The 18,751-nt window shown below is 55.2% G+C and overlaps 2 protein-coding genes across 7 annotated transcripts in view; one reads left to right on the top strand and one right to left on the bottom strand.

Moving 5' to 3' along the window:
• BOP1 (BOP1 ribosomal biogenesis factor) overlaps positions 1-18,751 on the bottom strand; it is a 97,360-nt gene that overhangs the window by 22,241 nt on the left and 56,368 nt on the right. The window lies entirely within an intron of this gene.
• Positions 1,565-18,350, top strand: SCX (scleraxis bHLH transcription factor). 2 transcript variants are annotated; one of them, XM_071420033.1, is made up of 2 exons: positions 1,565-2,414; positions 16,435-18,350. In XM_071420033.1, the coding sequence occupies exons 1-2, from the start codon at positions 1,848-1,850 to the stop codon at positions 16,474-16,476; spliced, it is 609 nt and encodes a 202-aa protein (XP_071276134.1). In that variant the 5' UTR covers positions 1,565-1,847; the 3' UTR covers positions 16,477-18,350. The 2 variants fall into 2 exon arrangements, 1 of the variants encoding a protein (XP_071276134.1); XR_011677835.1 differs by lacking the exon at positions 1,565-2,414 and adding an exon at positions 13,578-13,863.

Here is an 18,751-nt window from a genome sequence, read left to right as displayed (position 1 = left end):
CCGGGGGGGATCGATCCCCACCGGAGCCGCTCGGGCCTTTTCCCGGGAATTGTGGCGGCTGGAAGGTGCCGGGGCCGGGATCAGGATCGCTCCCGGCGCTAAACGAAAGCAGATGGCTCCGGGAGCTTCCAGAGGGCCGGCAGGGGGATGACAGAGGTTGGGTTTCGGAAGCTGCCGAGACAGGGATTAAGTGCGGGAGCGCACGGAAGGTGCCGCGCTCCGGCCGGGAATGAACCTCCCGCGCGGAGCTCCTGGGAGGCGCCGCTGCGAAAGCGGGGGGGGAAAGCTCGGGGAAAACTGCAGGGAAAACTGCAGGAAAAACGCAGGAAAAACTGCAGGAAAAACTGCAGGAAAAACTCAGGAAAAACTGCAGGAAAAACGGGCAATTCCTGGGCAATTCCCGGGCCATTCCCGGGGTTTTTTCCAGGTGGAAATGCTGGATTTCCTCGGGGATTGCTGGAGTTGGGAGGGGGGGGATAAGGCAGCTTGGAGCTGGGGGAATTCCCGGCTCGGGATGCTCCGGGGATTCCTCCCGGGAATCCTGGCTGGGGAGGCAGGGAAATCCCGGGGGATGCCGGAGCCCCTTCCAGGGCCTTTTCCAGGGTTTTTTTGGGAGAGCTGGGGAGGGGTTTGGGATCCAAGCTGGAGGGACAGCACCCAGGGAATGGCTTCCCATGGAATATTGGGATTGTGGGATGGAATTCCCGGAGAATCCAGGGCTGCTCCATCCCTGGGACACCGGGAATGGGACAGGGAACGACACCTGACACCTCTGGAATTCCCGTGCCCCAATTCCCTCCTGGCTCTCCTCCCCAGGCAGGGAATTCCAACAAATCCCGGCGGCGGCTCCTCAAGGGTTAATTCCCAAATTCCCTCCCGCCCCGGGAGCAGCGGGAATGGGAAGGGGCCGGGATAAATCCCAATTCCCAGCCGGAATCCATCCCGGCATGGAAAATCCTCCGGGAATCCTCGGGGATCTCGGGATCACCGGGAATGTCCTGGGGGGGGCGGGCAGCGAATTCCCTCGGCTCCGGGGGCTCCCGGAATTCCAGAGGGATCCCAGAGCTGAGCGAATTCCCTCGGCTCCGGGCGCTCCCGGAATTCCAGAGGGATCCCAGAGCCCCCCCACGGCAGCTCCGGTGAACTTTGGGGTTGGGAGCAAAGGGAATTTCTGGGGAAAACCGGGAAAGGAGCGGCGAATCCCGGGAGTGGGGAATTCCAGAGGGATCCCAGAGCCGCCCCCCACGGCAGCTCCGGTGAACTTTGGGTTCGGAGCAAAGGGAATTTCTGGGGAAAACAGGTTGGGGGGGCGACAGGAACAGCGAGGGAAGGAGCGGCGAGGTGCCCGGGCATGCGGCGAAGGGGTTAAACCCGGCCTGGAGGGTGAGCTCAGGTAGGCCGGGCCTGGGGCTCCCCTTTCCAAAGGCTCCTTTTCCAAGGAAGCCGGGCCCGGAGGAGGGGCCGGGCCGCCCATTCCCGCCGCTATAAAATCCCGCAATTCCAGCCCGCGGCTCCCGGAGGATGCGCACGTGCGCCGGGAGCGGCGGCGAGCCCGAAAACCGGGAATAAACCGGGATAAACCCCCCCCCCCCCCCCAACACCGCCAAACCGGGCTAAAAACCCGCAAACCCGGGATAAACCCGCGATCAAACCCCGCGGCCACCGGGGTAAAACCCGGACGAGACCTCAGAGAGCGCGGTAGAACCCCTAAAAACCGGCATAAAAGCGGGATAAAAGCGGGACAAAAACCCCAAAACCGGGGACAGAGGCGGGATAAGAGCCCCTCAGGCGGACCGGCGAGAGCCATGAGCGGCCGGAGCTGAGCTCCTCCGGCGGCGTTCCCAGCCATGTCCTTCGCCATGCTGCGCTCGGCGCCGGGGCGCTTCCTGTACCCCGAGATCAGCGCGCTGTCCGAGGACGAGGAGAACAGCGAGAGCTCGGGCTCCGAGGAGAAGCCCTTCCACCTGGAGGCCGACGCGTTCGGCATCAAGGGCGGCAAGCGGCGGCCCGGCAAGAGCCGCGGGAGGCTGGCGCGGGAGCCGCGGCAGCGGCACACGGCGAACGCCCGCGAGCGGGACCGCACCAACTCGGTGAACACGGCGTTCACGGCGCTGCGCACGCTGATCCCCACCGAGCCGGCCGACAGGAAACTCTCCAAGATCGAGACGCTGCGCCTCGCCTCCAGCTACATCTCGCACCTGGGCAACGTGCTGCTGCTGGGCGAGGCGGGCGGCGGCGGGCAGCCGTGCCACGGGGCGCCAGCGCCGGCCTCGGCGGCGGCGGCGGCGGCGGCGGCGGCGGCGGCGGCCGCGTTCTGCACGGCCGGGGCCGCGTCCCCAACCGGCCGGGAGAGCGAGAGCAGCCAGCAGCCCCGGCAGATCTGCACCTTCTGCCTCAGCAACCAGCGCAAAATGGTGAGCGGCGGTGCCGGGGGTAGCGGAGAGAGTGGGGAGAGTGGGGAGAGTGGGAATAACGGGGTGCGGGATAGCGGGAATGGGGTGCGGGATAGTGGGGGATGCCCAGTCCCGGCAGATCTGCACCTTCTGCCTCAGCAACCAGCGCAAAATGGTGAGCGGCGGTGCCGGGAATAGCGGAGAGAGTGGGGAGAGTGGGAATAGTGGGAATAACGGGGTGCGGGACAGCGGGATTTGGGAATGGGGGCTCCCAGGATTCCCAGTCCCGGCAGATCTGCACCTTCTGCCTCAGCAACCAGAGGAAAACGGTGAGCGGCGATGCCGGGAATAACGGGAATAGTGGGGTCTGAGATAACAGGAATGGGGTCTGTGATAACAGGAATGGGGTCTGGGATAACAGGAATGGGGTCTGGGATAGCGGGAATGCCGCAGGGAGAGAGGGAACGGGGATTGGGATTTGGGATTTGGGAATCCCGGGATGCCCAGCCCCGGCAGATCCGCACCTTCTGCCTCAGCAACCAGAGGAAAACGGTGAGCGGGGATGCCGGGAATAGCGGGGATAACGGGGTCTGGGATAACAGGAATGGGGTCTGGGATAGTGGGAATGCTGCAGGGATAGAGGGAATGGGGATTTGGGATTTGGGAACCATGGGGTGCCCAGCCCTGGCAGATCCGCACCTTCTGCCTCAGCAACCAGCACAGAATGGTGAGTGGTGCCAGAAATACCGGGAATAACGGGGATAGTGGGGTCTGGGATAACAGGAATGGGGTCTGGGATAGCAGGAATGGGGTCTGGGATAGCGGGAATGCCGCAGGGATAGAGGGAATGGGGATTGGGATTTGGGAATCCTGGGGTGCCCAGCCCCGGCAGATCCGCACCTGCCTCAGCAACCAGCGGCGAATGGCGAGTTTGGGAGGGTTTGGGATGCAGGGAATGGGGTCTGGGATACTGGGAATGGGCATTGGGATTTGGGAATGGGGGCTCTCGGGATCGGGACCTTCTGCCTCAGCAGCCCAGAGGAAAATGGTGAGGCCGGGAGGGTTTGGGATGCAGGGAATGGGGACTGGGATAGCGGGAAAGGTGGCCCGGAATTCGGGAATGAATCCCGCAGGGATGCGGGGAATTGTGTCCCGGGATTCGGGAATGCCGAGGGAATGAAGGGAACTGAGCCCTGGGATTCGGGAATGCTGAGGGAATGAAGGGGATGGGCACCAGGATTTGGGATTTGGGCTGGGAATGACGAAATCCCCGTGTGGGATTTCCTGGAAAAGCTGAGATTCCCGGGTTTATCCAGGTGAAAATTCTGTTTGTTCCACTCGGAGGAGCAGGGAGAGGCAGGGAATTGTGTCCTGGGAATTCAGGAATGAATCCTGTGGGGATTCAGGGAATGGGGACTGGGAATTCGGGAATGAATCCCGTGGGGATGAGGGGAATGGGGACTGGGAATTTGGGAATGAATCCCATGGGGATGAAGGGAATGGGGACTGGGAATTTGGGAATGAATCCCATGGGGATGAGGGGAATGGGGACTGGGAATTCGGGAATGAATCCCGTGGGGATGAGGGGAATGGGGACTGGGAATTCGGGAATGAATCCCATGGGGATGAGGGGAATGGGGACTGGGAATTCGGGAATGAATCCCATGGGGATGAAGGGAATGGGGACTGGGAATTCGGGGATGAATCCTGTAGGGACTCAGGGAATGGGGACTGGGAATTCGGGAATGAATCCCATGGGGATGAGGGGAACTGGGATTTGGGATCCACACTTGGAATGACGACATCACCTGTGGCGCTCCCCAAAAAAACGGTGATTCCCGATTTATCCCAATGATTCCCAGTTTATCCCAATGATTCCCAGTTTATCCCACTGATTCCCAGGTTTATCCCAGTTTATCCCAGCAATTCCCAGGTTTATCCCAGCAATTTCCGGCTTTATCCCGCTGATTCCTGTGTTTACCCCAGCAATTCCTGGGTTTATCCCAGAGATTCCCAGTTTTACCCCAGCAATTCCTGGGTTTATCCCAGCGATTCCCAGTTTTACCCCAGCAATTCCCAGGTTTATCCCAGCGATTCCCAGTTTTACCCCAGCAATTCCCAGGTTTATCCCAGCGATTCCCAGGTTTATCCCAGCAATTCCCAGGTTTATCCCAGCAATTCCTGGGTTTATCCCAGAGATTCCCAGTTTTACCCCAGCAATTCCTGGGTTTATCCCAGTGATTCCCAGTTTACCCCAGCGATTCCCAGGTTTATCCCAGCAATTCCGGGGTTCATCCCAGCGTTTCCCGGGTTTATCCCAGTGTTTGCCCACTCCTGGGATCACAGGAAGGGATGGGATGAGTGGGAATGCCAGGGAGCTCCCGCCTGGAGCTGCAGCCACAGCAGAGCCTGACGGAGGCGGCTCGAAAATCCATGGAAAAGCCAGGGAAAATCCAGGGAAAATCAAGGGAAAATCAAGGGAAAATCCAGGGAAAATCTGTGGAAAATCCATGGAAAATCAAGGGAAAATCCAGAGAAAATCCAGGGAAAATCCAGGAAAAATCCATGGAAAATCAAGGGAAAATCCAGGAAAAATCCAGGGAAAATCCATGGAAAATCCATGGAAAATCCTCTCTGGAGCCACGGGCAGAGGGTTAGGGTTAGGGTTAGGAGAAGATTTTTGGGGACAGGAGGAGGATTTTAGGAATCTTTGGGATGGGGAAGGATTTGAGGGAGGATTTTTTGAGGGACCGGAGAAGGATTTTAGGGAGAAGATTTTCGGGATTCTTGGAACGGGAACAGGATTTTAGGGAGTTTTTGTTTGTGTTTTTTTTTTTTTTAATTTTGGGGACAGAAGGAGGATTTTAGGGACTTATAGGATGGGCAGAGGATTTTAGGGTGAATTGTTCGGGCAGGGTGGATTTTAGGGAGCCGATCCCACACTTTGGGAAGCCTCCTGCTCCCACCTGGAATCCTGGAACGCTTGGGGTTGGGAAGGGCCCGAAATCCCACCCCATTCCCACGGGATCAGCTGTTCCCATCCACGGAAAAGCCGGATTAGGGGCGGGAATGGGAGCTCTGAGATGATCCCGAGGGATTTGGGGCGGGAATGGCAGCCCTGGGATGATCCCGAGGGTGGGAATGGCAGCCCTGGGATGATCCCGAGGGATTTGGGATGGGAATGGCCTGGAGCTGCAGGCACAGCAGAGCCTGATGGAGGCAGCTCTAAAATCCATGGAAAATCCATACAAAATCCAGGGAAAATCCATGGAAAATCCATGGAAAATCCATGGAAAATCCAGGAAAAATCCAGGGAAAATCCTCCCTGGAGCCAGGGGCAGAGGGACAGGAGAGGAGCTGGGAATGGACACCGGGAAGGGCCCTGGAAAAGCGGGAAGAGACCGGGACAGGGAACTGGGAATTGGGATCGGCTCCCAGTGCTCCCAGTAACTCCATAACGGGGATCCCAGTGCTCCCAGTAACTCCATACAGGGATCCCAGTGCTCCCAGTAACTCCATACAGGGGATCCCAGTGCTCCCAGTAACTCCGTACAGGGATCCCAGTGCTCCCAGTAACTCCGTACAGGGGATCCCAGTGCTCCCAGTAACTCCATAACGGGGATCCCAGTGCTCCCAGTAACTCCGTACAGGGATCCCAGTGCTCCCAGTAACTCCATAACGGGGATCCCAGTGCTCCCAGTAACTCCATAACGGGGATCCCAGTGCTCCCAGTAACTCCGTACAGGGGATCCCAGTGCTCCCAGTAACTCCATAACGGGATCCCAGTGCTCCCAGTAACTCCGTACAGGGATCCCAGTGCTCCCAGTAACTCCATACAGGGGATCCCAGTGCTCCCAGTAACTCCATAACGGGGATCCCAGTGCTCCCAGTAACTCCGTACAGGGGATCCCAGTGCTCCCAGTAACTCCATAACGGGGATCCCAGTGCTCCCAGTAACTCCGTACAGGGATCCCAGTGCTCCCAGTAACTCCATAACGGGGATCCCAGTGCTCCCAGTAACTCCATAACGGGGATCCCAGTGCTCCCAGTAACTCCGTACAGGGGATCCCAGTGCTCCCAGTAACTCCGTACAGGGATCCCAGTGCTCCCAGTAACTCCGTACAGGGATCCCAGTGCTCCCAGTAACTCCGTACAGGGATCCCAGTGCTCCCAGTAACTCCGTACAGGGGATCCCAGTGCTCCCAGTAACTCCATAACAGGGATCCCAGTGCTCCCAGTAACTCCATAACGGGGATCCCAGTCCCTGAGTGCCGGCACTCCCAGTTCCCAATCCCAGTGCTCCCAGTTCCCAATCCCAGTGCTCCCAGTTTCCCAGTGCCATGGATCCCAGTTTCCCAGCTCCCGGAGGCACTGGGAGCCGCCCTGGCCATCCCAGTTCCCCCAGTTCCCCGGATTTTGGGATTCCCTCTCCTCTCCCAATTCCCTGGATTTTGGGATTTTGGGATTCCCTCTCCTCTCCTGATTCCCCGGATTTTGGGATTTCCTCTCCTCTCCAAATTCCCCGGATTTCGAGATTTTGGGATTCCCTCTCCTCTCCCAATTTCCTGGATTTTGGGATTTTGGGATTCCCTCTCCTCTCCCAATTCCCGGATTTTGGGATTCCCTCTCCTCTCCCGACTCCCTGGATTTTGGGGTTCCCTCTCCTCTCCCGATTCCCCGGATTTTGGGATTTTGGGATTCCCTCTCCTCTCCCGATTCCTGGGATTTTGGGATTTCCCTGCAGGTGGAGCAGGGAAAATCCAGTGGGATTTTCCTGCCACATCCCAAATTCCCCAAATTCCCCGCAGGGAACGGGGCCATTCCAAGGGCAGAGGGGCAGGATTGGGATCCAGGCTGATCCCAGATAACCCAGAGGGAATGGAAAAATCCTCGGGAAGGATTTGGGCATCACCAAACTCCGGGGTTTTCCACCCAAATCATTCCCAAAGCCTGACAGCTCCGGGGTTTGGGAATGAGGGAATTTGGGGAAAAAGGGAACTGGGGAAAAAGGGGATTTGGGAAAAGGGGAATTTGGGGAAAAGGGGATTTGGGAAAAGGGGATTTGGGGGAAAAGGGGAATTTGGGAAAAGGGGAATTTGGGGAAAAGGGGATTTGGGAGAATTAGGGAAAAAGGGAATTTGGGGAAAGCGGAATTTGGGGGAAAAGGGGAATATGGGAAAAGGGAATTTGGGAAAACGGTAATTTGGGAAGAGGGGAAATTGGGGGAAAAGGGAACTTGGGGAAAAAGGGGATTTGGGAAAAGGGGAATTTGGGAAAAGGGGAATTTGGTAAAAGGGGAATTTGGGTAAAGGAAATGTGGGAAAAAGGTAATCCCAGCTGATTCCAGCCCTTCCAAGGCTCTGGGATCTGGGAACACGCTGCCCAGGAAGGGCCCTAAATCCACTGCCATCCCAGCATTCCTGGGGATTTCTCCAGGCCCGGAGCACTCCATGGGCAGGGACTCCTTCCCCTGCCCCGGGATTCTCCCAGGACATTCCCAGGGACCAATTACTACAAATCCCCATCCTCAATTTTCCATCCATCCCAATAATTCCCATCCCTAATTTTGGGTCAATTCCTACAAACTCCCATCCCTGATTCTGGATCAATTCCTATAAACTCCCATCCCTGATTTTGGGTCAATTCCTATAAAATCCCATCCCTGATTCTGGATCAATTCCTATAAAATCCCATCATCAGTATGGAACAATTCCTACAAATCCCCATCCCTAATTTTCCATCCATCCCAATAATTCCCATCCCTAATTTTGGATCAATTCCTACAAACTCCCATCCCTGATTTTGGATCAATTCCTATAAAATCCCATCCCTGATTTTGGATCAATCCCTATAAAATCCCATCATCAGTTTGGATCAATTCCTACAAATCCCCATCCTCAATTTTCCATCCATCCCAATAATTCCCATCCCTGATTTTGGATCAATTCCTACAAACTCCCATCCCTGATTTTGGATCAATTCCTACAAACTCCCATCCCTGATTTTGGATCAATTCCTACAAACTCCCATCCCTGATTCTGGATCAATTCCTACAAACTCCCATCCCTGATTTTGGATCAATCCCTATAAACTCCCATCCCTAATTTTGGGTCAATCCCCACCAATTCCCACCCTTCCATCAATCCCAGTAATTCCCACCACCAATTTTTCACCGATGCCCATGGATTGCAGCATTAATTCCGGATCAATCCCAATCAATCCTCAACCTTAATTTAAAAACTCCCATAAATTCCCAGCCTCGATTCGCCACCAGTCCAAACAATTCCCATCCTTCGTTCCTCCATCAATTCCTACAAAATCTCATTGCACCTGGAATTGGGGCTGGAATTGGAACTGGAATGGGGGCTGGGATTGGGGATGGAATTGGGGCTGGGATTAGAACTGGAATTGGGGCTGGGACTAGAATTGGAATTGGGGCTGGAATTGGAACTGGGATTGGAGCTGGAATCAGGGCTGGAATTAGAACTGGAATTAGAACTGGATTTGGGGCTGGAATCAGGGCTGGAATCAGGGCTGGAATTGGGGCTGGAATTGGAACTGGAATTAGAACTGGAATTGGGGCTGGAATTTGAACTGGAATCAGAACGGGAGTTTGGGCTGGAATTAGAATTGGAATTAGAACTGGAATTGGGGCTGAAATTAGAATTAGAATTGGAATCAGAACTGGAATTAGAGCTGGATTTGGGGCTGGAATAAAAACTGGAATCAGAACTGGATTTGGGGCTGGAATCAGGGCTGGATTTGGGGCTGAAATCGGGGCTGGAATTGGGGCTGGAATTGGGGCTGGAATCGGGGCTGGAATCAGGGCTGGAATCGGGGCTGGCATCGGGGCTGGAGCCGCCGTTCCCGATCCGTGCCGGGTTTTTTCGGGACGCGTTCCCGTGGATTTGGGGTTTATGGGGTGTGAAGGGAACCCCCCCCCCCCCCCCCGCCCTTTGATCCCCGGGGAGTCGGACAAGGCCGAGGAAATGAGACCCAGACCCTCGGGAATGGCGGGATGGGAACGGCTCCGGGGCTGGGATCATCCCAGGGCTGCCATTCCCAAATCCCTCGGGATCATCCCAGGGCTGCCATTCCTGCCCCAAATCCCTCGGGATCATCCCAGGGCTGCCATTCCCATCCTTGGGATCATCCCAGGGCTGCCATTCCCAAATCCCTCGGGATCATCCCAGGGCTGCCATTCCCAAATCCCTCGGGATCATCCCAGGGCTCCCATTCCCACCCTCGGGATCATCCCAGGGCTGCCATTCCTGCCCCAAATCCCTCGGGATCATCCCAGGGCTCCCATTCCCACCCTCGGGATCATCCCAGGGCTGCCATTCCTGCCCCAAATCCCTCGGGATCATCCCAGAGCTCCCATTCCCATCCCTAATCCGGCTTTTCCGTGGATGGGAACAGCTGATCCCATGGGAATGGGGTGGGATTTAGGGCCCTTCCCAACCCCAAGCGTTCCAGGATTCCAGGTGGGAGCAGGAGGCTTCCCAAAGTGTGGGATCGGCTCCCTAAAATCCACCCTGCCCGAACAATTCACCCTAAAATCCTCTTCCCATCCTCAATTCACCCTAAAATCCTCCTTCTGTCCCCAAAATTTAAAAAAAAAAAACACAAACAAAAACTCCCTAAAATCCTGTTCCCGTTCCAAGAATCCCGAAAAATCTTCTCCCTAAAATCCTTCTCCTGTCCCTCAAAAAATCCTCCCTCAAATCCTTTTCCCATCCCAAGGATTCCTAAAATCCTCCTCCTGTCCCCAAAAAAATCCTCTCCTGCCCCACAAATCCCAAAAAATCCCCCCTAAAATCCTTTCCCATCCCAAAAATCCCAAACTGTGTCTGCCCAAGGGGGCTGATCCCAGGGCCATTCCCCGTTCCCAGGAAAAGGAACAGGAAAATCCGGATGGGCTGAGCTGAGGGGGAATTCTGGAATTCTGGCGGGGGGGGAATTTGGGACCTGAGAACATCCCAGGGATTTTGGGGCCGATCCCAAATCCCAGGAAAGCTCGGGAAAAGCTGGTCCAGGTCCAGCCAGAATCCCAGGGTTAAATGGGATAATTTGGGATCATTTGTACAAATTAATTTGGGATGATTTGTACAAATTAATTTGGGATGATTTGTACAAATTAATTTGGGATAATATCCAGGGCGGTTTCCCAGCCAGAATCCCAGGGTTAAACGGGATAATTTGGGATCATTTGTACAAATTCATTTGGGATAATCTGGGTGGGGGTTGTGGCAGGAATTCCTTGGAATTCCCAAATGGGGAGAGAGGCCCCGGTGTTCCCGACCTCCCAGAAAATTGGGATTTGGTGGTAAAAGGGATTCCCAGATCCCAGCAGTGCCAAGGGAATTCCGGGCTGGAATTCCGGGAGCCAGCAGAGACCTGGGACCCAGAGAGGTTTTCCCAGGATCAGGGAGCGACCGAGGTGGGAGAACAGGAAAGGTGGGAACGACTCTGAGATCCTCGGGATCCTCGGGATCATTGGGATCCTCGGGATCCCGGCCCCTTCCATGGGGAAAGACGAGATGGGAGAGGGGATTTGGGATCCGGAGGGGAATTGGGATCCAGAGGGGATTCGGGATCCAGAGGGGATTTGGGATAAAGGAATTTCCCCTCTGGAATCTCCTCAGGATCCAGGGGGGAATTGGGATCCAGGGGGGATTTGGGATCCAGGATATTGGGATCTAGGATATTGGGATCCAGAGGGAATTGGGATCCAGGGGGGAATTGCGGTCCAGAGGGGATTTGGGATAAAGGAATTTCGCCTCTGGAATCTCAGGATCCAAGGGGGATTTGGGATCCAGAGGGGATTTGGGATAAAGGAATTCCCTTCTGGAATCTCAGGATCCAGAGGGGATTCAGGATCCGGAGGGGGTTTGGGATAAAGGAATTTCCCTCTGGAATGCCCTCAGTGGGGATTGGGATCCAGGGGGGAATTGGGATATGGAAGGGATTTGGGATAAAGGAATTCCCCTCTGGAATCTCCTCAGGATCCAGGGGGGAATTGGGATCCAGGGGGGATTTGGGATCCAGGATATTGGGATCCAGAGGGAATTGGGATCCAGAGGGGATTCAGGATCCGGAGGGGGTTTGGGATAAAGGAATTCCTGTCTGGAATGCTCTCAGAGGGAATTGGGGTCCAGGGAGGGAATTGGGATCCAGAGAGGATTTGGGAAAAAGGAATTCCCCTCTGGAATCTCAGGATCCAGAGGAGAATTGGGATCCAGAGGGGATTTGGGATCCAGAGGGGGTTTGGGATGAAGGAATTCCTGTCTGGAATGCTCTCAGAGGGAATTGGGATCCAGGGGGGAATTGGGATATGGAAGGGATTTGGGATAAAGGAATTTCCCTCTGGAATCTCAGGATCCAGAAGAGATTCGGGATCCAGAGGGGATTTGGGATAAAGGAATTCCCCTCTGGAATCTTCTCAGGATCCAGGGGGGATTCGGGATCCGGAGGGGGTTTGGGATGAAGGAATTTCCCTCTGGAATGCTCTCAGAGGGAATTGGGGTCCAGGGAGGGAATTGGGATATGGAAGGGATTCGGGATAAAGGAATTCCCCTCTGGAATGTCCTCAGGATCCAGGGGGGGATTTGGGAAATGCTGGGAAAGGGAAACCCCAGGAAATAGGAAATGCTGGGAAAGGGGAAATCCCAGGGAAAACCCCAGCACTGCATCCCAAGGAAAGAATTTCCATGGAAAAATCCCGGATTTAGGTACAAGGAGCAGCAATTCCAGGAGATTCCCAAAGAACCCCAGAGCCGGGAGCTTCCCTGAGCCGTTCCCGCTTTTCCCCAGGACGGGATCACCCCAATCCAGGTTTTCCATGGAAAAAAATCCCAGATTTAAGCACAGGGAACGGGATTTCCCCGAGATTCCCAAAGAACCCCGGAGCCGGGAGCTTCCCTGAGCCATTCCCACTTTTCCCCAGGATGAGATCACCCCAATCCAGGTTTTTCATGGAAAAATCCCCGATTTCAGCATAAGGAGCAGCAATTCCAGGAGATTCCCAAAGAACCCCAGAGCCGGGAGCTTCCCTGAGCCGTTCCTGCTTTTCCCCCTCAGGGCTGGACCCGCATCCAGGTTTTCCATGGAAAACCCCAGATTTAGGCACAGGGAGCAGCAATTCCAGGAGATTCCCGAATCACCCAGAGCCAGGAGCTTCCCTGAGCCATTCCCACTTTTCCCCAGGATGAGATCACCCCAATCGAGGTTTTCCATGGAAAAATCCCAGATTTAAGCACAGGGAGCAGCAATTCCAGGAGATTCCCAAAGAACCCCAGGGCTGGGAGTTTCCCTGAGCCCGTTCCCGCTTTTCCACAGGATGAGGTCACTCAAATCCAGGTTTTCCATGGAAAATCCCCGATTTAGGCACAGGGAGCAGGATTTCCAGGAGATTCCCAAAGAACCCCAGAGCCGGAGCCGGGAGCTTCCCTGAGCCGTTCCCGCTTTTCCCCCTCAGGGCTGGACCCACATCCAGGTTTTCCATGGAAAAATCCCAGATTTAGGCACAGGGAGCAGCAATTCCAGGAGATTCCCGAATCACCCAGAGCTGGAGACTTCCCTGAGCCATTCCCACTTTTCCCCAGGGTGGGATGGAACCAAATCCAGGTTTTTCATGGAAAAATCCCGGATTTAAGCATAAGGAGCAGCAATTCCAGGAGATTCCCAAAGAACCCCAGAGCCGGGAGCTTCCCTGAGCCGTTCCCCAGGGCGGGACCATCCCAATCCAGGTTTTCCATGGAAAAACCCCAGATTTAGGCACAGGGAGCAGCAATTCCAGGAGATTCCCGAATCACCCAGACCCAGGAGCTTCCCTGAGCCATTCCCACTTTTCCCCAGGATGAGATCACCCCAATCCAGGTTTTCCATGGAAAAATCCCAGATTTAGGCACAGGGAGCAGCAATTCCAGGAGATTCCCAAAGAACCCCAGAGCCGGGAGCTTCCTTGAGCCATTCCCACTTTTCCCCAGGATGAGATCACTCAAATCCAGGTTTTCCATGGAAAAACCCCGGATTTAGGCACAGGGAACGGGACTTCCCCGAGATTCCCGAATCACCCCGGAGCCGGGAGCTTCCCTGAGCCATTCCCGCTTTTGCTCTTTAAGGCTGGACCACCCCAATCCAGGTTTTTCATGGAAAAATCCCGGTTTTAGGCAGAGGGAGCAGCAATTCCATGAGATTCCCGAATCACCCCGGAGCCGGGAGCTTTCCCTGAGCCGTTCCCGCTTTTCCCCTTTCCCAATGCGTTCCCGAATCCCGAATTGCGGCCGGAGGGAGGGAGGGAAAAGTGCGGCTGCCGCTGCCGCTGCCGCTGCGGGATTTTCCCAATCCCCGTTTCCGCTCCAGACGGCCCCGAGCTGCCGGGGCTCCAACATCTGGGAAATCGGAGCAGAATTCCCCCTTTTCCCTCCCCTTCCCACCCCCGGGAACAAAGGGAGAGCCGGAGCCGCACGTGCGGGCATGGAAACCGGGGGAGGGCCGGGGGAGGGAATGGAAAACGGGAATGGGATCCCAGAGAACGGGGATGGGAAAGGGGGATGGGATCCCAAAAACGGGAATGGGAAAGGGGGATGGGATCCCAAGAAACGGGGATGGGAAAGGGGGATGGGATCCCAAAAAATGGGGATGGAAAATGGGGATGGGATCCCAAAAACCAGGAATGGGAAATGGGGATGGGATCCCAAAAAACGGGGATGGGAAATTGGGATGGGATCCCAAAAAACGGGGATGGGAAATGGGGATGGGATCCCAAAAAACGGGAATGGGATTAGAAAAAATGGAGATGGGAAATGGGGATGGGATCACAAAAACGGGGATGGGAAACGGGGATGGGATCCCAAAAAATGGGGATGGGATTAGAAAAAATGGGGATGGGAAATGGGGATGGGATCACAAATAATGGAGATGGGAAAAGGGGATGGGATCCCAAAAACGGGGATGGGAAATGGGATCACAAAAAATGGGGATGGGAAATGGGGAAAGGTTTGGGATGAGGCAGGAAATGGGAACTGGATCCTAAAAAATGGGGATGACAAGGAGGAGTGGGGGATACTGGGGCTATACTGGGGCTATACTGGGGCTATACTGGGGTTATACTGGGGCTATACTGGGGCTATACTGGGGCTATACTGGGGTTATACTGGGGCTATACTGGGGCTATACTGGGGTTATACTGGGGCTATACTGGGGCTATACTGGGGCTATACTGGGGCTATACTGGGGTTATACTGGGTTATACTGGGGTTATACTGGGGCTATACTGGGGCTATACTGGGGTTATACTGGGGTTATACTGGGGTTATACTGGGGCTATACTGGGGCTATACTGGGGCTATACTGGGGTTATACTGGGGCTATACTGGGGCTATACTGGGGCTATACTGGGGTTATACTGGGGCTATACTGGGGTTATACTGGGGTTATACTGGGGCTATACTGGGGCTATACTGGGGTTATACTGGGGCTATACTGGGGCTATACTGGGGCTATACTGGGGTTATACTGGGGCTATACTGGGGTTATACTGGGGTTATACTGGGGTTATACTGGGGCTATACTGGGGCTATACTGGGGCTATACTGGGGCCATACTGGGGTTATACTGGGGCTATACTGGGGCTATACTGGGGTTATACTGGGGCTATACTGGGGTTATACTGGGGCTATACTGGGGCTATACTGGGGCTATACTGGGGCTATACTGGGGCTATACTGGGGCTATACTGGGGCTATACTGGGGTTATACTGGGGTTATACTGGGGCTATACTGGGGCCATACTGGGGTTATACTGGGGTTATACTGGGGCTATACTGGGGCTATACTGGGGCTATACTGGGGCTATACTGGGGCTATACTGGGGGCACTGGGTCTGTATTGGGAACAGAGCAGGGATCAGGGACAGCTCTGGGCAATCCTGGGAAGATTCCCTGGGAAAGGATCCAGGGAGGATTCCCAGGGAAGGGATCCCAGGAGGATTCTCTGGGAAGGGATCTCGGGAGGATTCCCTGGGAAAAGATCCCTGGGAGAATTCCCAGAGGAAGGATCCCAGAATTCCCAGGAAAGGTTCCCTGGGAGAATTCCCGAGGAAGGGATCCCAGAATTTCTGGGCAGCGATCCAGGGAGAATTCCCAGAGGAAGGATCCCAGAATTCCCAGGGAAGGGATCCCAGCAGGATTCCCAGAGGAATTATCCCAGAATTCCCAGGAAAGGATCCCTGGGAGAATTCCCAAGGAAGGGATCCCAGAATTCCCAGGAAGGGGGTCTCAGGAGAATTCCCCAGGAAGGGATCCCAGAATTCCTGTGCAGGGATCCTGGGAGAATTCCCAGAGGAAGGATCCCAGAATTCCCAAGTAAGGGATCCAGGGAGAATTCCCAGAGGAAGGATCCCAGCAGAATTCCAAGAGGAAGGATCCTGGAGGATTCCCTGGGAAAGGATCCCTGGGAAGGGATCTCAGGAGAATTCCCAGAGGAAGGATCCCAGAATTCCCAGGAAAGGGATCTCAGGAAGGATTCCCAGAGGAAGGATCCAGAATTCCCGGGGAAGGGATCCCAGCAGGATTCCCAGAGGAAGGATCCCAGCAGGATTCCCAGAGGAAGGATCCCAGCAGGATTCCCAGAGGAAGGGATCCCAGCAGGATTCCCAGAGGAAGGATCCCAGCAGGATTCCCAGAGGAAGGATCCCAGAATTCCCAGGGCAGGGATCCCGGGAGGATTCCCAGCGGAAGGATCCCAGAATTCCCAGAGGAAGGATCCCAGAATTCCCGGGGAAGGGATCCCAGCAGGATTCCCAGCAGAAGGATCCCAGAATTCCCAGAGGAAGGATCCCAGAATTCCCGAGGAAGGGATCCCAGAATTCCCAGGGAAGGGATCCCAGCAGAATTCCCAGCGGAAGGATCCCGGAGGATTCCTGTGCAGGGAGTTCTGCTGGGCAGGGGATCTGGGATGGATTCCGTGGGAAGGGATCCCGGGAGGATTCCAGGATTCCCCGTTCCAGGTTTGATCCCGTCTCCTTTCCCTCCCACAGAGCAAAGACCGGGACAGGAAGACGGGACAGCTCCGGAGCTAGGCCGGGAATTCCAGCCGGGAATTCCAGCCAGGAATTCCAGCCGGGAATCCCAGCCGGGAATTGCAGGGAAGGCCACGCTGGAAGATTCCCGGATCCAGGGACATTTTCCTGGCAGATCCTGCGGGAAGAGCGGCACCGACATTCCAGAGGATCCCGTGGGACACGGAGCGCGCGCTGGGGTTCCGGGAGATCCAGGGAATGTGGAGCCGCTCCGGGAATCCTCCGGAATCCCTGCCCTGGGATCCGGGATCCCGGAACACTTGGATCTCTGGGATCCACTCTGGGAATTCCTGCCCTGGTATTCTGGATCATTGAACACTTGGATCTCTGAAAATCCTCGGGAATCCCTGCCCTGGGATCCTGGATCATTGAACACTTGGATCTCTGGGATCCACTCTGGGAATTCCTGGGAATCCCTGCCCTGGGATTCTGGATCATGGAACACTTGGATCTCTGAAAATCCTCGGGAATTCCTGGGAATCCCTGCCCTGGGATCCTGGATCATGGAGCACTTGGATCTCTGAAAATGTTTGGGAATCCCTGCCCCGGGATCACAGAACACTTGGATCTCTGGGATCCACTCTGGGAATTCCTGGGAATCCCTGCCCCGGGATCCTGGATCATTGAACACTTGGATCTCTGAAAATCCTCGGGAATCCCTGCCTTGGGATCCTGGATCATTGAACACTTGGATCTCTGGGATCCACTCTGGGAATTCCTGCCCTGGGATCCTGGATCATGGAACACTTGGATCTCTGAAAATCCTTGGGAATTCCTGCCCCGGGATCCTGGATCCCGGAACATTTGGATTGCTCAGATCCACCTGGGAATCCCTGGGAATCCCTGCCCCAGGATTCCTGCCTGTGGAACACTTGGATCTCTTGGATCCGCTCTGGGAATCCCCGGAATTCCAGATCATGGAACATTTGGATCTCCCGGATCTGCTCTGGAATCCCCGCCCCAAGATTCCTGCCTGTGGAACATTTGGATCTCCTGGATCCGCTCTGGGAATCGCTGGGAATCCCCACCCCGGGATTCCTGCCCGTGGAACACTTGGATCTCCCGGATCTGCTCTGGAAACCCCTGGGAATCCCCATCCCAGGATTCCTGCCCGTGGAACACTTGGATCTCCCGGATCCGCTCTGGAAATCCTTGGGAATCCCCGTCCCAGGATTCCTGCTCACGGAACACTTGGATCTCCCGGATCTACTTGGGAATCCCTGGGAATTCCTGCCTTGGGATCCATGGAGAATCATGGAATGCTTGGCTCTCCTGGATCTGCTTCCCACTCGATCCCGGAACTGATCCCGGAAATTATCCTGGAACTGATCCCAGAACGGATCCCAGAAATTATCCTGGAACTGATCCCAGAACTGATCCTGGAAGTGATCCCAGAAGTGATCCCGGAACTGATCCCGGCACCGATCCCTGCGCGCGGGGTGCAGGGGCTGCATTTTTTGGGAATTGTCATTTTTTGGGAATTGTCAATCACATGCTGGAATTTCATGTTGTTGATGTGGGAATTAATTAAATCCAGAATTTGTGTCATTAATCGGGAATCTGGGTCATGATCCTTGAGGGAATTCCTTCCTTTCCTTTTTTCCCCTTTTCCTTTTCCCTTCTTTTCATCTTCCCTTTCCTTTTCCCCTTTTCCCTTTTCCTTTTCACCTTTTCCCCTTTTCCCCTTTTTCCTTTTCCTTTTTCCCCTTTCCCCTTTCCCCTTTTTCCTTTTCCCCTTTCCCTTTTCCCCTTTTCCCTTTTCCCTTTCCCCCAGGTTATTCCCAGCCACCAGCACCGTTCCCTGTGCCAGAAGGAGCAGGTAAAACCCAGGAATTTGGGAAATCCTGGGGAAATGAACCCCAGCACTGCCCAAAGCTCCCCCTGAGGGGTCCAGGACAATGGGATGTTCCCAAATCCGGGATGCTCCCAAATCCGGGATGCTCCCAAATCCGGGATGTTCCCAAATCCGGGATGTTCCCAAATCCCTGTGCCAAGGGAAAGGCCTGGAATGGGGGGCAGCAGGAGGGGGAGGAAAACGGGGATGGGCTCTGGGATTGGGATCAGAACTGGGATGGGCTCTGGGATTGGGATCAGAACTGGGATGGGATTGGGATCAGAACTGGGATGGGCCCTGGGATTGGGATCAGAACTGGGATGGGATTGGGATCAGAACTGGGATGGGCCCTGGGATAGGCTCTGGGATCAGGATCAGAACTGAGATAGGACTGGGATCAGGAACTGGGATGGGCTCAGATCCCAAATGATTTCCCTGGAT

The sequence above is a fragment of the Agelaius tricolor genome, unplaced genomic scaffold (assembly GCF_023055355.1).
Source record: "Agelaius tricolor isolate 1412-34295 unplaced genomic scaffold, bAgeTri1.0.p SCAF_121, whole genome shotgun sequence".
NCBI lineage: Eukaryota > Metazoa > Chordata > Aves > Passeriformes > Icteridae > Agelaius > Agelaius tricolor.
Note: the sequence above shows the minus strand (reverse complement) of the source record. Positions and strands in the feature narration are given on the sequence as shown.

Bases quoted from the DNA above. Each gene is read 5' to 3' on its own strand.
- SCX (XM_071420033.1), top strand. From the start codon at position 1,848: ATGTCCTTCGCCATGCTGCGCTCGGCGCCGGGGCGCTTCCTGTACCCC. The intron at 2,415-16,434 runs GTGAGCGGCGGT...TCCCTCCCACAG, and splicing joins TCAGCAACCAGCGCAAAATG to AGCAAAGACCGGGACAGGAA.